Here is a 12866-nt window from a genome sequence, read left to right as displayed (position 1 = left end):
ATTAATGCACACAAATCAGTTATACATCCCAAGAATAATTTGCTCGGGCTACGCCCTTGTGAAATTATTCCCCAGAAGTATAACCTATTTTCGTGCATTTATAACGTTAAAACACGGTTTTTCTATACATTATTTCCTAAATGTATTGATGCTACATTTACCCAGAAAATTAGACCTTTATATTGCTTTGTTTCAGTGTCCATCCACTATAGCTGAGGAATTAACGTATAATCCATTTTTACGGACTGATAAAGACTCGATAATGAAAAAAGTGACTACACTTGATAGGACAGATGATACAACTGTGTTAGTTCCACCTGATGATGAAATGCGGGCACAGGTGCTCGCAGAACTGCGTGAACAGAAAGATGCCTTTAAATACATTCAGTAGATTTGCACATTGTCAGTGTTTTATCACTTTTTAACAATCCAGTGGTATTCATTGCTCTGCTTAGATTTTTAACTGCACAAACTTGTCATGTTGTTTTTTTGCTAAGATCCTGTTATGATTTACAAAATCTACAAACCAAACAATGATGTGTCTAAAAATTCAGCAGAAGACAGTAAGTTGATATCTACCTGAATACATTAATAAAGATTAAGCAGATATCTACCTGAATACATTAATAAATATTCAGCAGATATCTACCTGAATAAATTAATAAAGATTCAGCAGATATCTACCTGAATACATAAATAAAGATTCAGCAGAAGAAAATAAATTGATATGTATAGTTTGATACAAACTGTAATTTCAGAAATGCTTGAATAGTGGGTGAAGAAAATGACCATTAAAATAAAAAGGAGTGCAGTGATCTGTGCTTTCACTGCTCTTATTTGTTTTAGAAACTTACGTTCTTCAAGCTCATAGAGTTCAGTATTAAAAATCTTAACTGTAAAAAAAATTTGATCCTACATCTTTAAATAACTCTTTTTCAAATTGTTCACTTTGATGCAAGTAAATACACATATTTCTAAAATATATAGTGTCTACTTGAAAGTTTGTATTTTAATTCCAGTTTCTATACATTGTTGAAAAAAAAATTATTTGAATATGCAGAACTACCTTCATCCAAATATTCAAAATACTGCCTTGCATAGGTAATGAACATGAGTTAAGAAATCTCAAGAAAATACTGTAAAGTACATTTATAATGACAAAACTGACATGCATGAAAATCCACATGTTCTTAAAACATCTTTGTTGTTGTTTCATATATATGTTCATTTATGTCGTTTAAGCTTCACTGTATGATGAGCTATCCTGCTTGCCCTGGTGTCAGCGTTCTTCCGTATCTACACCTTAGTAAAAGTTTTGGTGCACTTTCTAATTTTTCTCTTTTGTCTTTGTAATTAGTAATTATTTACAACTTCACCTACATCACCTACATCATCTGGCACAAGGACCATAACTCTCACCAAAATTTTATGAATTATCCCCCCTTTTTACCGCCTCGGTAGCCTAGTGGTAGAGCGTCCGCTTCGAGTGCGGGAGGTCATGGGTTCAATCCCCGGCCACGTCATACCAAAGACGTAAAAAATGGTACTAGTAGCTTCCTCGCTTAGCTCTCAGCATGACTGAAAAAATGTTGAAAAAGACGTTAAACCCGAACACACACACACACAATACTTAGCATTTCAGGTTAAAGTTTTGGTGCACTTTCACTCTATCTCAGTTATAACTAAATGGATTCGATTCAAACTTGCAACAGTTTTTCCACATTATCACCCACATCATATGACACAAGGTCGTTAACTCTTGCACCAATTTTTCATGAATTATGCTCCCTTTTTACTTTGGCTAATTTTGATGCATTTTCTCTATATCTCTGTTATTACAGAAGGGACTTGATTCAAACTTAAAATAGTTCTTCCACATTGCTGAATTCATCATATGACAAAAGGTTCATTGCTCTGGCACAAATATTTAGTGACTTATGTCCCCTGTTTACTTAGAATTTCAGTTTAAGGTATTAGGCACATAATAGAGTACCTCCTTTTTGAAGAGTATTCAATTCCTGCCATAAACCTACTTAGATTGCAATTCTCAGGGGGGCGTAGGTTCAAGCCCCACTGGGACCAACTTTTTTTTTTTATTATTTTCCTTTTTTTTTTAGCAAGTTTTTACTTCTTTCAAGACTTGTTATTGATTTGTTGTACAAAAGTGGGAAAAAAATCATTTGATAAGCAATTTCTTGCTGTTCAAAGTAAATTTACCTCTCAAACAGAAGGGGTAGAGTTAGACATCTTTAAAAATACTGAGTTACATGCGGTAAAAGTTCTCTATTTTGCCTTCATTCTTTAGATTTCATATTGTGGAAGAAATGTAGGTAGGTTTTACTTCTGCCTCAAGGTTATTTTTGAATGAAGTAGGCAAACTTCAAAATAGACCCGCAGGATTCGACCTTAGTTTTTCAGTGGTTGGAGTTAGAATTCTGTCTCATTAAATCCGTTAACTGGAGGCACCCTAGAAAAAATTATATTGACAGTTTTATTTTAAGTTTTATAATTGTTTACCAATAGTTTGATGTTTCTTTCATAAAAAATAATGGTATAATGAATTCTCTGCAAACGTTTTAGATAAAGGCCATCATTTTGAAATTCATCTCTACTTGAGCTTGAGGAAATACCGTAAGTTATACAAAATTTATAAAAAACGGCACGGTAAAAGTTTTTAAAAATTTGCAACACAGTGTAAATCACTGTCAACTGTAAGAATATACAAAGCAAATGCCATTTTTTAAAGATTACTATTAGGGGCCTAATACCTTAATTTTGATGCTTTTTCACTATATCTCTGTTGTTACCAGATGGATTTTATTCACACTTAAAACAGTTGTTCCACACGGTCACCCACATCATATGACACAACGTTCATGATGCTGGCACCAAAATGCTATGAGTTATGCCCGCTTTTTACAAGAATTTCAGGTTCAATTTTTGATGCAATTCTGCTCTATCTAACTTATTTGATTCAAATAGTTGCTCCACATTATTAGCCACATGATATGACACAGTTGCAGAAATTTTTATACTTATTTAATGTTTTGATACCTTTTTCTGACTCTGTTATTACTAAATACATTTGGCACAGACGTCAGTTGTTGTCCAATATCTTCATCCACATTGGAGTAATTAAACACTCCAGTGACAGCTCAAGCTTCCTCGGATGTGCCCAGTTTCAATATCCAGCATCGAAATAGTGGAGCGTGATGTCTCCTGAAACAGCTCTTATTAGATATTGCTGTTATATTTAACTTGTGACTTTCTGCCGGTAAGAAAGTGTATATGTTAAAATCTCTAACATAGAGAACACTAATGTGCCTACTTTTAAATTATGTTGTCAAGTATTTCTACAATAGTGAACAATTTTCAACACAATTTAGATATGTTTATATGCTCATTCCAGAATGTTATAATCAACTGAATGTTTTTTTTTAATCAAATTAGCTTTTAAGTGCATGCATTTTGATGATATACATCATGTGTATGCCTGTACTTAGATGTTGTTCTGTTTTATTTACCAGTTTGGATTTTGTAGCTGTATTAGATATGTCCAAATTCAGGAAATACGGAATTAAAAAATAGTTGGCAAGGTAAAACTTGAGATGGTTTGTTGGTGACTTAATACAGGATATAAACTCTATCAAAAATGTGAGCATCCGCTTAGCTGAATAGGGAGAGCGCAGATCTACGTATCACGGGATTGAGAGTTCCATGAGTTTGATCCCTGGGCGAGTTATATGTTCTCCAGGAGGATTTGATAAAAGACATTGTGTCTGAAATCATTTGTCCTCCACCTTTTATGCATGTGGGGAAGTTGGCAGTTACTTGCCAAGAACAGGTTTGTACTGGTACAGAATCAAGAAACACTGGTTAGGTTTACGGCCTGTAATACTGTTGAAAAGTGGTGTTAAACCCAAACCAAATCAAAAATGCATATTGGATGGTGGCAGATATCTTGTATATGGTCTCCAACAAACCGTCATAACTATCAATAATGTATTTATGTAATAATCAGTAATTCTGACAAACAGACATGATATCCAGGATACAATGTAATTGTCATACATTGTGAAAGAAGACCGGTAACATTATGACTTATTTCATTGATAATGCAGAAATTCTATATCAAACCCTTTAGATTTGTGTCCTTAAAATAATTGCTGACTTTACTTTGTGATTATATAACTGACAACAGATCAGACCTGTGTTAAGCAGTCAGCCGGGTGACAGTATAACACAGTCTGGCAGTTCCAAAGACGTTATTGCTTAAGAAACGTTGAAATTGCAATAAAATGTCAATTTGGGAAGTTTGCTGATTGCAGGTGCTTACGGCAAAGTGCTGTTTAATGCGGGTAGACTCTACAGTATTTTTTATAAATTATTAGATTTTATCAAAGAGCTATAAAAATAAATAGATCGCCAACTTGAAAGGCACACAGAGCAAATCTCGCCAGCATCCCGTGACAACTGAATGAGATCTCGTTTACCGGAAGTGAAGCGTTCTCCACGCGCCATTTTGTATTCAAAAGCAATTAATCATCGGTAAAATAATTATCACCGTATGACCACGCTTTTTAAAAAAAAAAATGGTAAGAAACGTGTACTTTGTGTCTTAAGACTATTTCACATTAAACTAATGTTGTTTTAGAAGCTAACATGTATTTTAAATGTAGTTTTAAAGGTACAAATTGTAACTCTATGCTCGCCGATGTTTGTTTTTACTAAGATACTGCCGATTCACGCTCTGACACGAGATCATGCGAGATTACAGCCAGTTGCCATTCTGTGTATTTTATACTTCTTTGATTTTATCAAGAAATATACACAGTCTCTTAAGTATTGCACATCTTTGTTATTGTTGTTATATTTGCACTTTAAAGGTTAATGAAATATTAAAATGGATGTTTTATTACAACAGTTTCAAACTGTATTATAAAGCTAATTTATCTTGTAGGGAATTGTGTAACGAGACATTCCAAAATAGTTCGAAAGTGAACACTTGTTTCATTTCATAATGATAGAAATACAATGTAATGACAAGGTGATTCATCAAGTTCATTAAGAAGGATTTATTTATGAAAACAGTTGGGTGTTCTGCAAAATATGTAAAAATGTCAGTCACTTTACCTTTGAATTAAGTCATTGTTTTGAGATTAGATGTGAAGGAATTATATCACAAGGCCACAGCCAGAGTGATATAATAATATGCATCTGAATGACAAACCAGTCTTTCATTTAAAACAGAATCACTCTTCGAAATATATCATTTCTTAATTAACACTTTTGATTCTAGATTAGTATCAAAGATTACAAATCAAATTTCGTCTGTTGATGACCAGAAGGTAGAAGGTGCTATCAGCATATATAGGAAGGCTGATAGCACCTTCTGGCCATCAACAGATGATTTGGTCATGTTAGATCATGCATTACAAATGCATTTGGCTCCTTTAAGGGGCTCTTAGAGCTAAAAACAGAAATATCTTTAAATGATTTTTTCCCTTGAACCATTCTGGGGCTCTTCATTAAATGTAGTCTTTACTACCTGTCAGATTATTCAAATGGAGAAACTTGACTTCTTTCTTGCTTTTTATACTAAACACAATTGTTAACATTCATGATTCATTGTGTCATTCATATATTCAAGGTCAAACAGCCAAGGACAGGCGAGTCACTTGGGACGATAACGACCCTTTTGCTCTTTCTTTTTTTTGAAAAAGTATGAAGCAAGTCCCTTAAAGTCTTAGAGTTTCAAGCTTTCAGTATTTGAGGATCCAGAGTAAGTTTTAGTGTTGTTTGTGATCATATTTTTTGAGTTTGATGAAAATACCAACAATGTTATAATATGGTCTTATGAAAAGCATTCTGAGCCTGTTTAAGAATTAGGTTTGTATTAAATGCTATACCATATGTAATTAATGGTTAAGTATGATGCTTTCAGCTACATTGTACGCGTATTTTAAAGAAAATAAATAATGATATTATGTCTTAAATGTGATTTCTGTTTATATTTGTTGTGATACAGTGCAATAACATGGTTCGCACAGGTCCTTGAAAGTCCTTGAATTTGATCCTAAGTCCTTGAAAAGTCCTTGATTTTTTTCTTCCAAAAATCCCCTGAAAAAGTACTTGAATTTTGAAAAAAAAAGGTAGAAAAGTCCTTAAATTTTGCTAAAAACGGGGGTGCAATCGTATTGTAGGGGAAAAATACAAAAAATAAATAATAAATAAGTTAAAACGAGCGAAAAAACGGTGTAAAATAAAAATACATGCACACCCACGGAGGGAACGCTAGTTGAACACCGTTTTGGTACAGAAGTTAGATACGGAATAGCGATTTTCACAATGTTAAAATATTATGCGCAAGGTCATTGTAGCGTGACTTATCAACAACATAAGGACGGATTACACCAGACCGGAAGTGACTTCTCAGTGTTACATGTTAAGTAGTCCAAAATGTAGTTCCATGCTATGGATGAAATCTGGTATAATGAGTGACATGAGGAGGTGACAGTTAAATTTTTGGCTTATGTTTATTGCTTATAGTATTGAGAATAGATCTAGACCATTTTCATTGTAAATTTCTTGGAATAAGTTTTATTCTTTGCGAAAAATGTCTACCTACGCGTAACTGCTAAACGGCTGTTTTCATGGGGGCATTTTTAGAGGGTGATGTTTCTCAAAACAGATTATTTTTCTTATATTCAACATAACATGTCAATATTTTTCTATTTTTGATAAGAAGACATGTTATACTAAATGACCATATATGGTTTTCATATCATTGAAATGCTCTACAGTGCTGAAAATGAGGTCTGAATGTTTTGTTATTAATATGAAATAAATAAGGAATTGAATTGGTAGAATGTAACCTATAAGTTGTGCAGGGGTAAAAATTTAAACTTGTTTAGATAAGGCTGTAAACAGGCTAGTTTGGCCAGATTATGATAGACGATGACAATTTCAGTGCAATTTAGCAGAGAAAAAGAAGAAAAACTAAAAATATTTCAAAATCACTGTTTTGGGTGTATTTTTTCAAAAAATGCATATTTATTGACTAAATATTGGTATGTTTTAGGTGTCAGGGGTGAGTTTGGGTATATTTTACAGTAACAGTGTGTGATTTGAGTGCAGTTTATGGTAAAACTTGATAAAATATGGCAAAAATAAGCTCAAGCAAGGAAAAGTGGTCAAAAATGATGTCGCGACAGCTTTTTTCCAGGAAATTTGGCGCGCTAGCATACGTTACTGAAAAAGCCATAAAACCTTGAAAATTGATTGTATCAAACTGAAACTGGTATTTTTTTCATGCATTTAGGTTACTGGTACAATGTAAGTGAAAATAACACATTTTGAGTATGAAAAATGTTTCTTTAAGGACGGATTACACCAAACCGGAAGTGACTACTCAGTGTTACATGTGAAGTAGTCCAAAATGTAGTTCCGTGCTATGGATGAAATCTGGTGTGATGAGTGACATGAGGAGGTGACAGTTAAATTTTTGGCATATGTTAATTGCTTATAGTATTGAGAATAGATCTAGACCATTTTCATTGTAAATTTCTTGGAATAAGTTTTATTCTTTGCGAAAAATGTCTACCTACGCGTAACTGCTAAACGGCTGTTTTCATGGGGGCATTTTTAGAGGGTGATGTTTCTCAAAACAGATTATTTTTCTTATATTCAACATAACATGTCAATATTTTTCTATTTTTGATAAGAAGACATGTTATACTAAATGACCATATATGGTTTTCATATCATTGAAATGCTCTACAGTGCTGAAAATGAGGTCTGAATGTTTTGTTATTAATATGAAATAAATAAGGAATTGAATTGGTAGAATGTAACCAACAACAATGAGTGGCCCAAAAAATAAACGTAGTTTCACCAATAAATGGCTTACACATGATGATTATTCATCGTGGTTAAAGGAGTTTAAGTCAAACAAGCATAAGTGTATGTGATAAACTCATTGATGTCGGAACTACTTTCACACGCGAAAACAAGAAGTGAAGTCCCTTGAGGACAAATTGAAAACTAGTCTTGAGAGCTTGAAAGACTTATAAGAAACATGTACTAAGTATGTATACAGGCAAATATAGCTCATAAAGGTTAAGATATGCTATTGTAGCTTATGGAAAATAAAACTGTTCTGTAACTTTTCTTCTATCATAATGCCTTATGAAGAGCCTAAATGGTTTTGTAATTTAAGATTTAAAGCGATTAAAATAGTCCTTGAAAATCGATATAAAGTCCTTGAAATTTTTTTGCCAAGTCCTGTATGAACCATGAATAATATATATTTCTCAAATGCAATTTGAACATCCAGTCTTCCTTGTTGACATGTCTTTTATAGAGTCTGTCTGTCAACCTTTAGCCTGCTGGCAGCAAGTGATTCTGCCTTTAAGACCAGTGCAGACCAAGATCACCTTTGCACATCCGCGCATGGTCTGCGCTTTTTGCTATTCAGTCCGTAAATTTTCAGTGAAACAAGTGAATGATGGACCAATCCATTTGAAAAAATAGTAGGGTAAAGGTTAAAGCGTAACAGTAAATATACACTGCCATAAACCTATTCTATAGAAACTATATTGTCAGGTCAGTGTTATAAGTTTCCAATTATGAAGGGTGTTGAAACATAGATTTGCCATAAAGTTTGTTTATTTACTGTCTGTCCATCAGTCTGTCTGACAAAATTTATATTACATATGTATAGGTTAGAGAACACCAATTGTTTTTCCATAGACTTCCATTATAACATTATGATGTGTACGACCTTCCATAAATCGAAACATGTATATCTAATTGCATTTTTTTCAAGAACTATCTTAGTTCCACCAAAATATTAGACGAAAAACATATGAATAGTGATACTTTATTTATAATATTAAGTAATTTTTGTGTGAATGAGATGACCACCTGTTTACATCGTTGGATTGGCAAGAGAAATTCGTCTGATAAAACATTTTTTCAATGTAGGGATAATACACGTTTTTTTTTGTGTATTAACGTCTGCAGAAGCCCGCGGGATTGTTTGTGACCGAGACCGAAGAGGTTATTATGGAAGAAACTAGACGCAGATACCAGATGTCAATCTGCGGAGAAATACATGTACGTCCCTGGGAAAGCATCAAAAATAACAAGAAATGTCTTTAAAAAGACAAACGGCGTAGAGGTAATAATGTTTGGCGCATGAAAAATTCAGAATTAAACTGAATGTACAGACAGAAAATATTTGGATATGCATATACGAACACATTATTCATTTGCAAATATTCCAACTAAGCAGCAAATTTCAATGATCAAGAGGTATCCTTTCAGTGATAGAAGGTCAAAATGATTTGACGTACTGGGTTGATTCTGAAATAATTTCGTGTTGGGTCAGAATCCCCCATAAGTAACCCACCAGCACATATGTCGACCAGCGTACAATTAGTTGGACTGGAATAGGCTAAAGCAGTTGACATGAAAATAAAACCCTAGCTTTTAAATCACTAGTGAACCCCATAACTCTAATTACTTGATTAAGTTCTCAGTTTTAAAAAAAACTTGAAGCAAATTTCACACATTTGCAGATTGGGATACCTTCAATAAATGTTGAATTTTTTTTATTTGGGTAAAGTAATAGGTAAATACTTACATAATATATGATGGAATAGTGATTTTTAAATTTAATTTGCACATTGTTGTTGTTTGCATAGTCATTATTTTCCTGAAATTTAAAATTTTTCAGCTGACCTACTGGCCTCCATTGGTGTTGTTATTGTTTTTGTCTGCACTTGCCAGAGCGAGGCTCCAGTGGGGAAAGACCCCTGGTGTCAAATTATGTAGGGAATAACTCAGTTTCGTGAAATAATAAAGAATTGTTCAATTTTCTGCTTTATTTTCACGAAGAGCATGAATTTGCCGTGTGTGCGAAACCGCGTACAGTCCGACACCGGGTACACTGACTCTACAGTTACAACCAGCCACCACTCATTCATCCATAAGCGAGGTACGCAACGGGGGAAGAAGTTTACTTTCGATTTCTCTAGCGGTGATAAATTACTAAAAACTTTAAATTAGAATATATCATTTTAGTTTAGGGTAACAAAACTACTAAATATGTTCCATTTAATATGTGCCTTCTGATAATCAATGTCATTTAAGACTTAATAAATGGTTTATCTTCTCAGCGCGCACCTGTTCCGTGTCCCGATTACAACAGAATCTAGGTCAAAATCCATGTTATTCAGCTATCGCCGAAAAAAATCATGTATTAACAGCACGTGAATTGCCTTGTTTGCACACGATTTTTCTCCCGTTAATACATGGTCGGATCCAGTGAAAAAAGTAGTTTTTATGCAAGAATACACATAAAATGCAGCAAATTTTGTCAAAATATATAATAAAATACTGTAAATGCAATGAAAAATTTCAATTTTGAAAAAATAATCACTTCTTGGGTTTGTTTACATGACTGACCAATCAGAACGGACAAACATTACCTTATTCCCGGGTATACACTTACCTTATTCCCAGTAAGTTCCCTTTACTTTTTAGCTCGACTATACGAAGTTTGGAGAGCTGGGGTGGCTAACTCGAAACTTACGATATCGCTGAATTTACGAGGTTATTTACGATATTGTTAAGGTAACACTAAGGTAACGCTATTTCAATAACTCAAAGCATACCTTATCAACCTCGAACGTTGAGTCTGACTTACGATACCGTAAATGTAAAAAAGTGCATAAAAATGAAACGGGAATCTTTCACATTTGTAATTGTCCTATCTTTAAGAAACTTGTAATTTATTTCCTTTATTTTTGTGTTGATTTAGTTTAACTTAAGCAAGTAGAAGGTCTTTATTAAAGCTTGAAAGATGGAAATGAATGATCGCCGTCCGTAAGTAAAGATCTTATTGTTGTGACATTTGCATAACATCATATCCTTAGGACGGTCGGCACATTTTTTATACAATCTCGCCAGGCATACGTATGTTTTTGACAACACTGAAAATGACGTCAGATAACCTTCAGCTTTTTCCGGAAGCAAATAAAAAGAAAGTACACAGGCTAAAGTCGCATTTGTATTGGTCTATAATCAGGGTTCACGCGCAGGGGATACCCCGTCTAAATGTACGCGCATGGACTTTATATTTGCACTCAAACAAAAATCCAACAGGGGTCCGTAACGGAGCAAGGGTATATCCTTTCCGCAGCCTTAACGTAATAAAACGTATTTAGCGTCTGATGGCCCTTTCACGCCACGCTTCCATAGAATCAACATTTATTACACGAAATTTATTTTGAAAATATTTCTGAAATGTCTAGGTCTGCAGCTCTCAAATACGGTTTTATCTTACATCCGAGGCATATACTGACACTCTCAGACAACATCAAAAACGACCTTTTGAGCGATTTGATGAAGTTCCAAAATTATCAATGTACCCTTGGTCCGTTACGGACCCCTGTGGGATTTGTGTTTATCCCTAGCTCAAATATCTTTTCGTAGATGAAAAGCTGACATGCCATACTAAAGCCCAGGTAATTTCAATTCGTTAGAAAGTGCTGAAAATTGACTCCCCAATAGCAAAAAAAAAAATGTCCACGCGCATACATTTAGACGGGGTGACCCCTGCGCGTGACCCCTGACTATCTACGAATCAAAATACGGCTTTCGTTTTCAAGTTTAGCATTTCTACTTTCATTTTCTTTACTTCCGGAAATAGCTGAAGGTCGAGTGACGTCATTTTCTGTGTTGTCAAAAACATATATATGCCTGGCGAGATTGCATAAATATCACGGGTATGAAACGTTGCCTGCGGCACAAAATGTGCCGCACTGAAATGAAGGCATCGCGCTTCCGACGGCGCAGGCATTGCGCAGGATGTTTACAAAAATAACGAGCACGGTGAGTAAAATTGAATGTTTTTGGTTATTGTCTTGTTACAGTAAACACTTTTTAGAAATCGGGGAATGCAGCGGGATGTAGTTATGTCTTGCCGACAAATCCATGCCCAGTTTTTGAAGAAATATGTAATATTGTTATTTTGCGCGTGTTTTTCATCGGATACAGTAACGAGAAAATTACAAAAGCAGTGAATATTCCGAGTCATTTCACATCCTGCAGAAAAAAGGAATGATGTATTTCTGTAGTATATTATAAAAAGACATGATATCTGATCGATTGAGATAAAATGCATATCAAGGAAAAGGCATATGCCCTCGTTCTGCCGATTTTTCAGTCCAGTGCCGCAGGCATCTCGATGGTGCCGCAGGCATCGCGAGGGGCGCAGTCATCTTGAATACTATTTGTAGTCAGTAGTATGTGTAATTTCGACCACCTAACATGTATTAAAGTACAAAAAAAATCAGTAACAATGTTGTTCCTTCAGTTATTGTGTAAGACAAATCTTCTGAACCCGAACTTTGTAATATTAATAGCTATTTTAAGAAGTTTGCAGTATTTTTTCTCGCTGTTTTGGGGAATGGGGCCAGGTCGCTTCCAGTTGAGAAAATCACGTCATTTTATATCGCACTGGGATTATTTTCTCCTAAAATAACAATATTCAATTACCAATCATTACCATTAGTAACAATCATTGATGCTTACTTCAAAGCAAGGTATGAAAACCAGCATTGGAGCACAAAAACTGTCATAAATTTTGTCATTTTTCAGCCAATTTTGATGTTTTTGTTTCAGCATCAAGTATTGTTGTTTTTATTTTCTTTACAGTTTTGGCGTACTATTTTGATTAGCGATGAGCTGAGTTCCCCCACCCCCACCCTAACAAAAAAAGAAAGAAAAACGGAAAAAAGAAATGGTAAAAAAATCTTTGTTTTGGCTTTCCGAAGAAAGGAACGAACAGACAAAAAAAA

General features: G+C 34.3%; 1 protein-coding gene across 1 annotated transcript in view; it reads left to right on the top strand.

Moving 5' to 3' along the window:
* Window positions 1-5996, top strand: part of LOC123532376 (probable hydrolase PNKD) — a 42176-nt gene extending 36180 nt beyond the window's left edge. The window contains exon 9 of the mRNA XM_053517040.1: window positions 197-5996. Within this exon, the coding sequence (XP_053373015.1) occupies window positions 197-391 (195 nt within the window). The 3' untranslated portion in view covers window positions 392-5996. The remainder of the gene's footprint in view (window positions 1-196) is intronic.
* The last annotated feature ends 6870 nt before the right edge of the window (window positions 5997-12866 follow it).

This window comes from Mercenaria mercenaria, chromosome 11, assembly GCF_021730395.1.
Source record: "Mercenaria mercenaria strain notata chromosome 11, MADL_Memer_1, whole genome shotgun sequence".
In the NCBI taxonomy this organism is placed as follows: domain Eukaryota; kingdom Metazoa; phylum Mollusca; class Bivalvia; order Venerida; family Veneridae; genus Mercenaria; species Mercenaria mercenaria.
Note: the sequence above shows the minus strand (reverse complement) of the source record. Positions and strands in the feature narration are given on the sequence as shown.